Source organism: Haliotis asinina, chromosome 6 (assembly GCF_037392515.1).
Source record: "Haliotis asinina isolate JCU_RB_2024 chromosome 6, JCU_Hal_asi_v2, whole genome shotgun sequence".
NCBI lineage: Eukaryota > Metazoa > Mollusca > Gastropoda > Lepetellida > Haliotidae > Haliotis > Haliotis asinina.
In genome coordinates, this window is record NC_090285.1 from 56711043 (window position 1) to 56728220 (window position 17178).

Consider the following 17178-nt stretch of genomic DNA (forward strand, 5'->3'; position numbering starts at 1 on the left):
CGCGACATATTTTGACCTTGAAAAGTGTCGCTATGTCGCGTGTCGCACTTTGGAGGAACAGAGTAAATGTTATTCGAAACGCGACACGCGACATCGCGACAATGCGACAAACAGGCGAAATGTCGCGTTGTCGCATTGTCGCATTGTCGCGCTTTGGTTAATTTTCACCTCATTTTGCTTGTTTTTGAGAGGGCGACAACGCGACAATGCGACAACGCGACAATGTCATTATGTCATGACTCAACCACAAAGCTTTGTCATTTATAAACTATATACTGCGTATGCTGTGGAAGCCTAGTAGAGACGAGTTAAGTCCAGTAAAACACTAGTGGATGCGCACGTCAAGGAAATTTATATGGAGGCACGATTCTTTAGAGAGTAGCCATGAACAGGTATGACAGCGACGTCGGTATCAACCGTAAACGACTTCGTGGACACGGCTGGTACCGGAAGCAGGAGCTTCACTGCCTATGACGAGGGCTTGTTCCAGTTTGGCTCGGAGGTCATCAGGAAGGCCATTCTTAGTATGAACCTTGATCCACGGCTTACCTGTAGGAGAGAAGATTGACGCTTCAAGCAATCGATAACCGGCCTACAGTTATATGAATACAGATACTTATTGTCCAGTCAGTGCATGCAAAGCCAGTTTCTAACAATTCCAACTTCATACCCAATCCGGGAGGACCCGGGTTAGCATATTGGCCTTCAGTAACCCATGCTTTTCGTAAGAGGCGACTAGCGTGATCGGGTGGTCAGACTTGCTGACTTGGTTGACACATGTCATCGGTTTCCATTCGGCAGATGGATGCTCATGCTGTTGTTCACTGGGTTGTGTGGTCCAGACTCGATTATTTTTTCAGACCGCGCCATTTGATTGGAAAACAAGACTCACGCACTCTCTCATACCCACTGGGGCTGTAACGATGCATCGAACTATCGATAGATTGCAATGTCGAGTCTCCGATAGCCATTAATCGATGGCAGAAACGAAAAACATCGATAGTATGTGTGATTACCGATAGTTTAGTAATTTACCTACGTTGATAAATGCGCATTGCAAAATACAGGAAGTACCAGAGTCGTGCGTGTTGAATTAGAGTTATCCACCCCTTAAAATCGTAAACAATCTTGATATGAATTTCAAATTTCTTGTCAGGAATTAAAAGAAACTATTTCACTATTTCAGCTTGTGTTTATATGAACTATAGATTCCTTTGCATGGGAAATGACTTCATATAAGACAGTTCAAGGAGAAAAATACCTCTTGCAATGGTACTTCAATAATTGGTCGCAACAGACTTTCGCTATCGCGATAGATGTTTCTCTCTCAATAGTCACCCCTACTGACTACTACCAAAACAACGGCAAGTCTTCTACAGGACTCAGCACCCTCAAATGCTAACTGGCGATGAGTAGCTTGTTGGTTAAAGTGTTCGCTTGACACGCCGAAGGCACGTGTTCTATTCCCCACATAGGTGCAATGTGTGACCTCATCTGTAGAGACAGTGACACCCTCTGCGATATTGCTGTAATATTTCTAAAAGCGGCACAAAACCGTCAACTATTCAAACGCTACCACTGAAACCCACCATCCGACCCTTACAAGTTCCTAATTCACACCGCGCACGTTCTCTTTATCATACTCGACCTACTGATATAGCCCACCACAACCAACTCCGTCCTCAGGGAAAGATCAGTACACTCAACTGTCTTCAAGTACTGCCCTTAACCAATCTGTATCCAGCCACAACCAACTCCGTCCTCAGGAAAACATCAGTACACTTACCTTTCTCCACCTACTGCCCTTAACCAATTTGTATCCAGCCACAACCAACTCCGTCCTCAGGAAACCACCAGTGCACTCACCTTTCTCCACGTACTGTCCTTAACCAATCTGTATCTAACCACAACCAACTCCGTCCTCGGGAAACCACCAGTGCACTCACCTTTCTCCACCTACTGTCCTTAACCAATCTGTATCTAACCACAACCAACTCCGTCCTCGGGAAACCACCAGTGCACTCACCTTTCTCCACGTACTACCCTTAACCAATGTGTATCCAACCACAACCAACTCCGTCCTCAGGAAACCACCAGTGCACTCACCTTTCTCCACGCACTACCCTTAACCAATGTGTATCCAACCACAACCAACTCCGTCCTCAGGAAACCACCAGTGCGCTCACCTTTCTCCACGTACTACCCTTAACCAATGTGTATCCAACCACAACCAACTCCGTCCTCAGGAAACCACCAGTGCACTCACCTTTCTCCACCTACTGCCCTTAACCAATGTGTATCCAACCACAACCAACTCCGTCCTCAGGAAACCACCGGTGCACTCACCTTTCTCCACGTACTACCCTTAACCAATGTGCATCCAACCACAACCAACTCCGTCCTTAGGAAACCACCAGTGCACTCACCTTTCTCCACCTACTGTCCTTAACCAATCTGTATCTAACCACAACCAACTCCGTCCTCAGGAAACCACCAGTGCACTCACCTTTCTCCACCTACTGCCCTTAACCAATGTGTATCCAACAACAACCAACTCCGGCCTCGGGAAACCACCAGTGCACTCACCTTTCTCCACCTACTGTCCTTAACCAATGTGTATCTAACCACAACCAACTCCGTCCTCGGGAAACCACCAGTGCACTCACCTTTCTCCACGTACTACCCTTAACCAATGTGTATCCAACAACAACCAACTCCGTCCTCAGGAAACCACCAGTGCACTCACCTTTCTCCACGCACTACCCTTAACCAATGTGTATCCAACCACAACCAACTCCGTCCTCAGGTAACCACCAGTGCACCCACCTTTCTCCACCTACTGCCCTTAACCAATCTGTATCTAACCACAACCAACTCCGTCCTCAGGAAACCACCAGCGCGCTCACCTTTCTCCACGTACTACCCTTAACCAATGTGTATCCAACCACAACCAACTCCGTCCTCAGGAAACCACCAGTGCACTCACCTTTCTCCACCTACTGCCCTTAACCAATGTGTATCCAACCACAACCAACTCCGTCCTCAGGTAACCACCAGTGCACTCACCTTTCTCCACCTTGTCTCCCACCGTAACCAGTAACTCCAGTCCCACTGTGTAGTCAATGGCTTCTCCAACTTTAGATCTTCCTGCTCCAAGTTTTTGGGCCGCAACTGCACACGCCATAGCGTCAATACCGGTCACATAGCCTACGATAAAACAAACACCATCATCACCGTCATCCTCCTCCTCCTCATCGTCATCATACACGAAATGCTTATAATCTCTAGATCTATATCTTGTCCACCATTAATCCGTAGCTTTCTATCTCGATGCTCCGGCTATCAACCACTGTTCCCCTGACAACTACCACACGTAAAAGACATCGGAACTTACCTGTTTCCGGGGAGGAGAGTTCCACGATGGCACCAGCTCGCGGGAGAACACTGAAGACATCGTTGCCGGGGGCACACAGGGCGTCTGCCGTGGCAGGATCCGCTCCCTGGGCCTTCGCCATAGCGCAGAACTTGGCCAGAGCTGAGCCATCAGATATGGCATCCTTGATCATAGAGCGCCCTTCCTGCGAAGAGGGTGCTTTGCCTGCAACGCTTAATAACTCCCCGCCTGTCGAAGGATATAGTTACCATGGATTAAGAAGAGGTACATGTACTTAGTTTAGTTTTACACAGCTTTTAGTTATATTTCAGTGAGTATAGTTTAACGCCGCACTCAGCAATATTCCAGTTATATGGCGGCGGTCTGTAAATAATCGAGTCTGGATCACACACTCCAGTGATCACCAGCATGACCATCGATCTGCGCAAATGGGAATCGATGGCATGTGTCAACCAAGTCAGCGAGCGTGCCTACCCGATCCTGTTAGTCGCTATTACAAGATTATTCGCCTTGTATAGCAAGCATGGGTTGCTGAAGACCTATTCTACCCCGGATCCTCACGGATCAGTTATATTTCAGCAACATCACTGCGGGGAACGCGCTAACCACTTGGCTATCCCACCGCCCACTGATTGATGGACATGTACACATTCAAACTTCATTTCCGGCTGTACTAAAACAAATCAACTTATTTAGATATGAAAATTTCACACATTTATTGGATATAAATTGAATATTGCTTTTGTACATTAACCCTGTGCTCTTAAACAGGATACAGTAAGCATTTCATTATATGTTAGATCGGTCAATATTATACAGTGTCAGAACGGTGACAGTATATTATGTAATTTTTAAATAGAATATTTTACAGTTAGTGAACTGAACTAAGCACCTGACGAAACCTTTTACTCATGTATGCTGACCACCTGGCGGCAAGAACAAAACAATGGTTCCCAGGTATTCAGGCACACCTTCAGAGGTATCTCAGCACAAAACGTTAGGCATTATCAATCTCGATTGAAAAGTGATATATACTGAACAGGAAAAGAAACGCATCTCTGGCTTTTTGTCAAGTTTTGTAACAAGACATATTTTTTCGAAAATTGCGTTTCTTATGCTGTTCAGTACATTCTAGCCTATAACCACTGATGTCGTTATTACGGAATGTAGGAATTGTTACACCAACCTAACTCTATGACGAGATTAAACAAGTCATCAGGACCGTTGCCTTGGAGAGTCCAGATACTTTCAGCCACCTCCAAAGCGTTGCCCACCATTTTGCCAAGTGGAGAGCTCATACTGGTGAGAAGGGACACTGTGTTTATCCCTAAACCCTTGCCAGCACCGACCTAATATATAAAACACACACACTTCAGTGCAACAGCTCCAGAGTGAGGATCAACAGTTTATTAAGAATTTGAGACAAAAAGGCATCGTAATAGTAAAGACCCACTGTAGATGGAGTAAGTTTAGTTATAAGCAGCTTTTAGCAATATTATAGAAATATCAGTATTGCGGACACCAGAAAGGGATTTCACACATTGTGTCGATGTAGGGAATCGAACCCGGCTTTTCGGCCGGACCAGGGAACGCTTTAATCACAAAGCTACCCCACCACCTATTTAATGAGTCGAGACTAAAAGGAATCGTAAAAGTGTTGGAAGACTCACTGCTGAACGTGTCTGTGAAAGTACCAGACAGGAATTTCAGCCTGTTCAAATTGACCTAATCAAGTGAAAACTAGTGCATTGCGTGACCCTGCTGGTTGGGTCTATTATAGTGTAGGGGTGTGGCTTTGTAGGTTGACTGTCAACATGTCCGAACACCCGAGGTAAGGTTACCGTGTGACATCTTAATGTCTAGAAATCGTCAGTAATGTCCTAACTTTCTTTAAAAGTGGTTATAAGCATTCTTCGTACAAACGCAACATTAATTACATTCTCTGCTTCCCTAGTTTGTGAAGTCGAGTAGCTCAAGTAAAGCTGAACAAACAGTAGTGAGTTTAGATAAGTAATCCGATGTATCAGTATGAGTGTTAAAGTGGTGAAAACGTAGAGGTCAACGTGGTGCAGTTATTGGACGTTTGCCACTATTGTGGAACAACCAACCAGTGTATGACGCTAGACCTAGAAACATGATCAGTGGGAACCGGGATTCGAAATCCCGATTACAAATTCCTGGCACGCCTAGGGGACGCAACTCTGCACAGGGAGTGACATTCGTGACCAGCTCGTGTTATTTCGGGACAGGCCGATTAGCGACTCGAATCTTCTCGTAGGTTACGGAAAGGGGGGATTGGTGACGAATGACGGAGTGCGTGTTGAGCTATCACGTATGTCAGATAGCTGGGGTTAGTCAGTGGTGTCGCGATCCTCAAGGTTTTCACGGGTATTGATGAAATAACTTTGCATCTCCACAAAAACTATTGCATCAGTATGATGGCTGTAGCATACTCTGTATACGGTTTCAACCACCATCATGCAACGCTTCTCAAAGTTACAACTATCAAGGCCTGAGTAAAGCTTTCAAAATGTCAATTGTCCGATTCACTTGCCTTTGCGTGTTTGTGACATGGGTGGAATATCATAGGCTCACTATAAGGGAGTGATTTGTGAGCTCTTGTTCATCATGAAGTGGAAATCAAATAATCGATTTATATTCTTTTGAATATTGAATGGGTTTTGTCACGTATATTTTAGTGACTACCACAGTCTGTATTGCTATAGCAACATTTGAGGGAGATTCTGAATCCAGTAGAAAAATAAAAAAGACCAGTGTCTTTTAAACATACAGACTTAAGATCGTCAATAGTATATGAATTATAGAAAGCCTGTTTGATATTTAACCTTTGTTCTATGTATCGTCAATGATCGAATCCAAAACTTCGATAAGGCTTTAGCACCATACCGTCCACATCTAAAAACCTAAAATACGTCACGTGACGAACATCAAGGTTTCCAATAAATGAACATTTTGGATAAGCAGCTATTGAGGGCAGTTGTAATCATAAAAGGACACTATCGTAATTTCCAATACTCCTTCTACTCCCAGGGGGTATACAGCCATGCTGCCAGTTAGGCGTAATGACCTAATCACTCACATTGCCAGCACATCCTCATGGGTTCCCATTTTACAACTGGGTGAATTGAGACAAGTATCTTGTCCATGGATTCTACGCAAATGTGCCCACCTCGGGACCCAAACGCAGGTGCCTCCACCGGGGATCGAACCCAGGCCTTCAGCGTGACAGGCAGTTGCACTATTGCGCCCCACAAGCGAACACAAGAGACTATGTAACCTGTTTACAAACAAATGACACACCTGTCACAGGTGCGCTTATCTGAGTGTTATCCGTATCCCTAAAATATCATCATGTAAAGTTAATTGATGGTTTTAACCTTGTCATAAGAAAATATGGTCACCAATGTCATTTTCGCAGATTAAGTACCATCTACATACATGTTAAAATTATCGGACTGTGGCAGAAACACGCTTCCATACCCATGTGGCTTTTGCCCTGCTGTTATCAGTACGGGGACGAAGTGACCCGACCAAAGCCACACACAAGAGATAAATTCTCACACAGGGCCGTGGTATTGGCCTCGAAAGTTTCCACACACGTGACAGATTCATAATCGTGGGGTCGCTAAGATACCCTAAACTTATCTTTTCAGAGATTCCTTTTCAGACAGGAGTTCCCTGAACTATCTTTTTACTAGGACTCTCAACAGGTGTCTGCTTTACTGTCACATTTATGTTTGCTCGTCATAAGTGCATTAATATACACGTGTATTTACATGTGTTTAGTGTGTTTTGTATATAAAGACATGCAAAGAAGAGAAATGTACCAGCGTACACTGTAACAGAAGCACCTAAAGTCCCATAGTATCCAACAGATTGCAATTATCGCAATGTTGTTGCCATGGTGAAAGACTTCGACCTTCACCTCTACTAATGATGTCCTACCATCATCCCTGCAAGCTTCCGTGCCGTGTCGATATCCTTGAGAAAAGCCCCAACGCCAAACTTTACGTCCAGCACTAGTGCGTCAATCTTCTCCGCCGCCTTCTTGGAAATGATTGATCCTGTAAACATCAAATGATTGACTTTGTAACAAGCGAATGATTGAGTGATAAATTTGTTGGTTTGGGGTTGGTTGGTAGTTGCGTAACGCTGTACTCAGCAATATTCCAGCAATATGGCGGCGGCCTGTAAATAATAGTCTGGACCAGACAATCCAGGAGTCGACAGCATGAGCATCGATCTACGAAAATGGGATGCGATATGTCAACTAGATCACCGATCCTGACCACCTATTCCTATTCCTGTTCGTTCGTTCCTTGCTTTAACCTGACGGACAAAATAAAAAATGCACTAATTCTAATGTTTCGGTAGAATCCATTTTTCAAGTATATGCTTTATTCAGTTCTGAAGTTTAGCTGAAATCCTAAAATGCTTCAAACTGGGATTTCTATTGATTATGGATCGGGCTTTGTTTTTTTTATTCCCTCGTCACCACTCGATCGCCACTTTCAAAGTAGAGAGTCACTATTCGGCTTGTCCCGGAATAACACGAGTTGGTCACGAAATGTTTTGAAGCTACAAAAGAGAATTTTCAAAGATATCGCTGTTAGATATGACTTTGCACGAGTCACCTGTTATTAGCCCGAGATTGTCGACAGTAGCCGTGACGTCACGTATTGCATACATCTTGCTGTCAGCAGGACACAGTTTTTTCGTCTGCCCCACAATGCAACAGCCAACAGTTCTGATGATATCCAGCATCTTCTCTGACGTCACAGAGACTTGGAATCCTGGGATAGATTCGAGCTTGTCCAGCGTTCCTCCCGTATGTTCCAATCCTCGTCCGGAGATCATGGGAACCTGGAAACATAGGAATCTACCCCAATAAATCATTCATCGATGTTTCCCAAGGGGCTATGGGATTGACTAATGTCAGTGGTTTCAGCATCCTACCATAACGCTTCCTGTTACATTCTGACACTTGGAATGGTTTCTTCCTCATCTTTCACTGACATGTTGCTAAGCGTTACGTCTACCTTGTCTTCAACTACAAGTTTTAACATCCTGGGTTAGTGAGTGAGTTAAAATATTAGGTCGGTATTATTTCAGCCATATCTTGAAGACAGAAATTCATAAATTAAGAATAATTGTTAAAATGCATAATAAAAGTAGCCATCAAAGAACAGTATAACTACTAAAATTGATTATTAAAACTATTGGGAAAATAAAACTAACCCAGCAAACATAAAAACTTGACACTCGTTACTTTTTACTTTTCAAATAGTGTTTTAAAACTTTTCTTGAAAGAGTTCTTGTGTGATGATTATGGTTAAATGCATTGTCAAGGGCATTACGTCACAGATTCATTCTACTGGCCGGGCCTACGTAGCACGTGCGAGAGCACTGCACGCTAAAATCACGTTTCCACGTGCCACAAGTCACGTGACCTATTGACACACGTGTAATTGATCGCACGGTAGCAGAGTAGAGTGTCATCTCAGAAAAACACGGTTTTATGGTTAATTATTCGTTGATATGCAATGCCACGACTGTCAAACATTCAGCGTGAACGTGCCATTGGCATGCTGAATACGGGAACGTCCGTCACTGATGTTGCGAGGATCATGGGATGCAGTCGACAGACCATCCACAATCTCCAGTCACGTGTCCGTCAAACTGGCACCACAGCTCACCGCCCCCGTCCTGTCCGACCACGCGTGACATCACACGCAGAAGACCGACAGATTGTCTTACGCCATTTGCGTAATCGGTTTGTCACTGCCACATCCACTGGGAATGTATTGCTTGGAGGTCGAGTGACTGCCCACACATTTCGAAATCGCCTGCGCTCTGCTCGTCTTCATGCACGGCGGCCATATCGTGGACCAATTCTAACCCGTTTCCATCGACGCCAACGTCTTGTCTGGGCACGACGTCACCTGAGATGGACCTAGCGAGATTGGAATAGGGTTGTGTTTAGTGATGACTCACGGTTCATATTAACCTTTGCTGATGGAAGGGTTAGAGTTTGGAGAATACGAGGAGAACGTAATGCCCAGTGTTGCGTACAGGAAGTGGGTAGATTTGGGGGCGATGGCGTTATGGTTTGGGGTACTATCGACGGTCATGCTCGATCCCGCCTCATTGTCATCCAGGGAAACCTTAATGCGGCAGCATACAAGGATCAGGTGCTCGTTCCAGAGCTTTTGTCATTCATAGCAGCTCATGGCCCAGGTCTGACTTTCCAACAGGATAACGCCAGACCTCATACGGCCAATTTAAAGGTTACATGCAACCAAAAAATCAAACATAATTAAAACACATTTATCACTTATTCATGACATATAATATACATTGCTGCTTTTAAAAAAACAAATAAACAAATTATAAGCGTACAATCGCGATTCAAAAGTGCAATATTTTGTACTTGGGCTTACTTCCCCCGAAACGAAGCCCTCGGGAGACCGAACCCAGTCTTAGCACCTGGATGTGCACTCAAGTGTAACGACGTATTCTGATTGGCTGTTTCATTTGCTGATCTGCTGAGGGTGCATTGTGTGTACAGACAGATGATCTGTTTGATGGGCATTTTAGAAGTATAGCGAGTCACAAGAAAGTAAGATTCTTTATGGATAACAACTTCTTTTTGTGTACTTGATGCGTCGTTTCAGTATGGATTCATATACTGTTGTTAAACAAAATCATACACAACAAAACAAGTCGTTATCCATGAAGAATGTATATAGAGATGTTGGGTTTTGAAAATACATGTTCTCCGAATTTGCGCTCGATCCAATCACAAATGACATCAGTAGAGATGGTAAACTACTGCGTGGCTGGAATCTGTCATTCGTCCAAGTACAAGGCAGGACTTGAAACTGACAAGAGTTTGCACCAGTTTCCGTCAGATCCAGTCATCCGAAAAAAGTGAATGTAGTTTGTTTGCAACCCACAGACATAAAAACATGTCATGTGTATAAGAATGAAGATTTTATGGATATCAACTTCTTTATGAGAGAACACAACGTTTCGGAGTTAATGCTTACTCCTTCATCAGGTGATTGAGAAAGGGATACAGAGGTGTATTTATATGTACAGGTAAAACAATAACAAAGTAACAAGTGGAATGAGTTAACGAAAGCTAGTATAAACAAGCACTGATAGGAAGCCGATAGTTAAGATAACAATGATGGAAGCCAACGGTAATGCATTACAGTTGATTGGATATGTTTACATAACATGATTGGGGATAAGGATGGAAGCCAATGGTGATACATTACGCATGATAGGATGATGTACATAACACACGATAGGGGGTGAGCATGTTTACATGAGGGTTGGTGATGTACAAACACAAGTATGTACTCGGGTAGATAGGCTATACATGAATTACATAGATAGAATGTACACAGGTAGATGAGATTAATTTATCAATAAGTCCCAGGCACTTGGTAGGTACACTCCTTGGTCGCGGTTGATGGCTCCGCGACCAAGGAGTACCTCACCAACCCTCATGTAAACATGCTCACCCCCTATCGTGTGTTATGTACATCATCCTATCATGCGTAATGTATCACCATTGGCTTCCATCCTTATCCCCAATCATGTTATGTAAACATATCCAATCAACTGTAATGCATTACCGTTGGCTTCCATCATTGTTATCTTAACTATCGGCTTCCTATCAGTGCTTGTTTATACTAGCTTTCGTTAACTCATTCCACTTGTTACTTTGTTATTGTTTTACCTGTACATATAAATACACCTCTGTATCCCTTTCTCAATCACCTGATGAAGGAGTAAGCATTAACTCCGAAACGTTGTGTTCTCTCATAAAGAAGTTGATATCCATAAAATCTTCATTCTTATGTATTTACACTTCTAAATGACATTCAAAGACTTGATGTCATGTGTATCACACGTGCCTAATTACATAATGTGGCAGACACGGGACTCGGGTGCACGAGTCATAAATCAACTTATTTTCTTTATGTCGTATACTCTGATAGGTGTTAAGTTCAAATTACACGTGGTCAATGATTGAAGCTGTGTACTGCATGTTGTCTTTAGCAGACAGGCAGGCTGACATATAGGTGTGAATAAACCAGACACTGAGCTTTCTCTGTGACAGAGACTGCTTACCACAATCAACAAGTTTTTTTACGTAACGAGTAGATCATTTACTTGTTTGTGTACACAACCAAGATGAGACTACTGCTCACGACCTCAGACGCTGGGCATGCATACTGTTTCAAGCTCCGCGAACCTATTCACTGCGCATGCGTTATGGACGCAGGGCAGCACAGCTGTTGAAACCAGTTTTCCCCCCAGCGCTGGGGGGAATTTAGTGAAACGTTTGAACTCCGATTTCGCGGGCTTTTTTTCATCGCGTTTTCTTCAACTTTATAGGTTGAATTGGCATTTTTTATGATTTGTTTCGGTAAGTGCATACCGAAAGGTACCAGAATCTGCAAAGTTGTGTTTTACGTTGCATGTGACCTTTAACAACGAATTTCCTCAGGAACGCTGGCATCAATATCATGGAGTGGCCCTCAAGATCCCCCGACCGCAACCTCATACAGCATGTGTGGGATGTGTTAGGCAGGCGACTTCGTCATGTAAGGAACCCTCCACAGAACTTGCAGGAGCTTGGTGTCATGTTGGTACAAATATGGCGGTGCATTCACCAAGCTGTGTTCAGACGCACCATCCAATCCATGAGGAGACGTTGTATCACAGTTGTGAGCGCCCATGGAGGACACACCCGATACTGACATGATTCCATTAAGTTGTGACTCACAGTTTTTGATCATGGACATTGTAGTCGCATTTCCGGTGGAACCGATTCCATTACAAACATGATCTGTATGCTATAGCATCTTTAATGACAAGAGAACTGAATACAATCATTATTTCAAACCCATTTTCCAAAATGTTCAAATTATTGTCTTTGAAACGAATGTAAAGTTTTTATTTTTGTTGAGTTTATAAGCTATTCATTACAAACACAACATAAAGGTAGGCTACAGATCGCTCGCAACTTTAGTGAGGCCACCATACTAAGGACCATAGGGACTTATTGTGCTTCCTGCACGGTTCTGCAATACCGTGGACCAGAGGTAATGACATCAAACCTCGTCAGTTACTGGCTATGTTCCACTGAAATATCTTATATATGCCCGAGAGTTTTAACTGAACAGGCGTCCAGTCTAGAATATTTGGGCAAGTCTACATTGCCTCTTGGCTCAAGTAAAGAATTATCCTGGGCTTCTTTGGGTTTTCACTAATTTTAACAATATAGGTGTATCAGAAGACTAAGTTTCATAGGACGTTACAGCAGGAAACAAACAGATAAGACGGTCTTACCTTTACCCCACAGGCCGCCAGTGCTGGGGCGAGGATTAGGCTGACTTTGTCCCCGACCCCACCAGTGCTATGTTTGTCCACCAAGTTCCCTTTCCACTCTTCTGGCCAACTCAGCGTTTCCCCTGAGTTCATCATGGCGCGGGTCAGATCTGTGGTCTCCGTCATAGTCAGATTCTTTAAGTACATGGCCATAAGCATGGCGCCTGTAACACAGAATACCATTAAAAAGGTATTTGTTAAGTTGCAAATTATTACCATGACACCTTTAACATAGAATACCAGCTATAATACACCTGTACCACCATTAACAGGTGTAATAAGAAGACCATTAGCAATGCACCTGCATCTCAGAACACCATTAGCACGGCATCTGCAACGCAGAACACCGTACGCTAGCAAGGCATCTATAACAAGAAGACTATTAGCAGGGCACCTGCAGCCCAGAACAGCAGTTTCAGGGCACCTGCAGCTCATAACAACAGTTTCAGGGCACCTGCACCTCAGAACACCAGTAACAATAACACCAAAATATGCGTTGTAACAAGGAATAACTTCAGAATGTGACCTGTTACAGAGAACACCATCCAAAGAGAACCTGTAACTTGGATTGATTATTGATTGTCCCGCTATAGTCCACTGGTTTGTACCGTCGTTTATTGAAACGACGGATATCTAATCACCGGAATTGGCTGATATGTCATTAAACAAGCGACCAGCTGACCACCTGACTCACCTGGTGATCGACCGGTTGCGGGAAGCCTACGTACTCTCACATGGAATGTTCATATTTGTTGAGATTACTATGTGGTGATATACATGGTTCATATACTAGTATATGATATCGGCTTGTAATTAATGCAACGATGTGGAACCGATTGCTAGTGCCTTTAGTCAGCAGATCTTCCGAAATAGTTGATCCAGATATCCTGATGACTCCAATGAATCTACGCAGATCTGTTTGATTGTTTGTTCTGTAAACTATAAAAGATATAGCAGGGCCATTGTTGTGTCTCTTTGCGTGGATGTTGATTCAATCCCGTATATATCCCAATTTTGACAGTGGTACATTGAAAGTACAGTTCCCCTACTACTTTTGAAGAGTATATTAACCAAAAGTAGCGCATTCTCGCTGGAACAGTACAGCTGACTTTGCAGCAGAGGCCAGAAAAAGAGGATGTGTGTTGCAGACACACGTTTAGTGCACATAGGTCGAATTAATGTCCATGTGTTGACTGAAAGTTGTTTTGGGCGGTACATGTAAACTTTTGTGTCATGGATGCTTATGTCAGCGGTACATATATATTTCTGAGCTTGTCACGAAAGCTGTGCTGGAAATGGAATGGATGGGACATTTACATTCCTGTGGTATGTGAAGGCACGGTGAACAGTTCTATGTTTTACATTTTTCGATTTGCCACATGACCTGCATTTACTACGATAACAAAACTGTTTCAGCTGATGGTTGACGGTATTTGCATCCTTGGTGATGATGATTTTTAATGTGTGGTAGTAGTGAACCAGTGTTTCATCCGTAGCCCCAGGTCGTTGTAATAACCATTCTGGATCATCCCCAAACAGACCTAGATTGCAATGAGAATGTTGTATATGGTGTGTTCTTTTGGAACCGAGTGAGCTGATGGATTTTTCACTGATAACTAGCTGTACTCTCTCAAGGGACATGGCTTTCTGAGTGGGACAGTGTGTTTAACAAATTCGGGCGTGCGTTACTGAATCTGTGTTATGTTTGTCGCTTGTTCATAATGAATGGCAGAGTAGAAGGAGACAGAGGCGGAGAGTTTACGTTTGTTGGAGAAAATGGCTCAAGTGTCGTTGATTATTTTCTTGCATCTGCTGATTTGTTTGAATTCGTCGAAAAATTAAATGTTGGTGATAGATCTGATTCTGACCATTTTCCTCTGGAACTGTCGCTCACGTTCCCTTCTACTAACCGGACAGTCGATTACGCAGAGAGTTTTAGCAAATTTGTATGGGATGCTTCCAAGCAGGATGATTATATAATGTTTCTCAAAGGAAGTCTGGATGCCAACAAAGAGTTAATATTTAGTAAATTAGATACTTCTCTTGAAGAGGGCATGGACAATTTTATAAAGTGTATTTTAGATTCGGCAGCTTGTATGAGGAGACAGTTTACACAAAATGCTCTAAACCGTAAACCGAAGAGTGTATTGTAGCTAGATCGAAATCTAGGAAGGCCCTTAAGCAGTTAAGGCGTTATCGCTCTGTGCAGAATCGTAGAAGGTATTGTAAAATCAGAAATAAGTATAAGAGTGCCTGTAGAACTTTCAAGCGTGAAGTGCAAAACACAAGGCTATCTCGACTGAATAGTACCCTCCACAGTCTAAGGCTATTTTGGCAAAATATTCGTACCAGCCAAAGAGGCCCCCTGTCCTTATCGGGTATATCACAGGCAGAATGGTTTTGCCACTTCAGGGACTTGTTTTCTAAGGACGATATTATCTAGTATGCACATGATGATACAATAGATACAGATAATGGATGTGACGAGTTTAGTGATGTTGATAAGTCTCTGCTTGAGTCTCCTATTACAGAATTAGAAATAGTTAACACTGTATCTCGTCTTAAAGCTGGAAAGTCTGCTTTGGCGGATAATGTTATTCCAGAGATGATCAAAGCTGCCTTGCCTGAGATAATGACGTTCCTTGTCAAAAGCTTTAACTTGGTATTTGACTCCAGATGTTTCCCGTCTGAATGGGCTAAATCAATAATTGTTCCAGTATTTAAAAATGGAGACACGAATAACCCTAACAATTACCGGGGCATCTCTCTAACAAGTGTCGTTGTATCTATTATCAATAATAGGCTATCCCAGTGGTCAAATATGAGAGACCTGATTCCAGATTCACAAGCTGGGTTTAGAAAAGAATACTCAACCTTTGATCATATTTTTACTCTATACTCAGTAGTCGAGCGATGTCTAACTTTTAGTAAAAGAAAATTGTATGTAGCTTTTGTTGATTTTAGAAAGGCTTTTGATTCTGTAGATAGAAATAAACTGTGGAAATGCCTTAGAAATAGGTATCTAAAGGCAAAATGTTTGATATTATCACATCAATGCATTCAAAGGTAAAGGCTTGTGTTCGAAGCGATAATGTTTTCAGCGACGATTTTGATAGCCCTTTTGGCGTACGACAAGGCTGTGTTCTAAGCCCAATACCTTTTTCATTCTATATTAGCGAACTAAATTTTGATATTATACACTCTGGCAGACATGGCATCCAATTATCTCCTGATCTTGCTGAACTCTTTATTGTACTTTTTGCTGACGAAGTGATCCTAATGTCAAGCACTGTTATTGACCTTCAGAGGCAAATTAATAGACTACCACATTATTCAGATATCTGGCGACTTGACGTTAATCTTGAAAAGACCAAAACTGTTGTTTTTCATAAGGGTGGCCCAACGGCAGCTATAGACAAATGGTACTTGAAAGGTGAACGTATGTCCGTTGTCAACGAATATAAATATCTAGGGATATTATTTACACATACACTAAACTTGAATAAATCTATCATTAATTTGGCAAGCAGAGGGAAAAATGCTTTACTACAATTGCTCTCTGTTATACCGAAGTTTGGGGTTGTTGGTCCCAGTATATTTTTCAAGTTGTTTGATTCCCAAGTGCAGCCTATTCTCCTCTATGGATCTGAAATCTGAGACTTGGTCTAAATGAGTTATATATCAATCAAGGACGATGTTCATCCATTATAAAATCATAAAGGCAATGTCCATTCTGTAACACTGTTGGGAATGAATTTCACTTTTTATTTAGTTGTCCTGTATATAATGATTTAAGGCAGATGTCTTTCCCACCATGGCTACGATCACACAAGAATGCTACAAAACGTTATTCAATACTTTCAAGTAAAGCTTCCCTATTACAACGTGAGACAGCTCTATTTACTCATCATGCGCTCCTATTGAGAAGAGATTCACTGTAACGTGTTGTATATATTGTACATACTATACATATATATTTTGTATATGGGCCACTGGCCTTCATGCAATAAGCTGATGGGTTGGTTGGTTGGTTGGTTGCTTGGAGTCAGAAATATGATGCGTCACCGATCCTACAGATTATTTTTAGTGTTGCTGGGGCAACGAACTTTCCAGTAGTGTGCGAAATAATCACCGGTCCGCTAGTCTGTGGCTAGTATAAATCCAGTTGGACCAGTAACTCTTCACGGTCACTGGCCCCACTGGCTAGTGAATTTCCATTGTCATTGTTATTGTGTTATTGAAAATATATTGCTCTCTCCGACTTGTTAAGTTAAAACACTTTTAAATCAAACAAGATTTGGGTCTGATAAAAATGTTCATCATAATAGCTGCTTAACGATCAAACCCGTCTATAC

At 42.7% G+C, this 17178-nt stretch overlaps 1 protein-coding gene across 1 annotated transcript in view; it reads right to left on the bottom strand.

Moving 5' to 3' along the window:
- Window positions 1-273: 273 nt before the first annotated feature.
- Window positions 274-17178, bottom strand: part of LOC137287195 (thymidine phosphorylase-like) — a 37278-nt gene continuing 20373 nt past the window's right edge. Inside the window, exons 3-9 of the mRNA XM_067819380.1 lie at window positions 12785-12987; window positions 8050-8278; window positions 7361-7479; window positions 4581-4743; window positions 3395-3622; window positions 3067-3207; window positions 274-549 (exon numbers count right to left, since the gene is read on the bottom strand). Of these exons, the coding sequence (XP_067675481.1) occupies window positions 413-549; window positions 3067-3207; window positions 3395-3622; window positions 4581-4743; window positions 7361-7479; window positions 8050-8278; window positions 12785-12987 (1220 nt within the window). The 3' untranslated portion in view covers window positions 274-412. The remainder of the gene's footprint in view (window positions 550-3066; window positions 3208-3394; window positions 3623-4580; window positions 4744-7360; window positions 7480-8049; window positions 8279-12784; window positions 12988-17178) is intronic.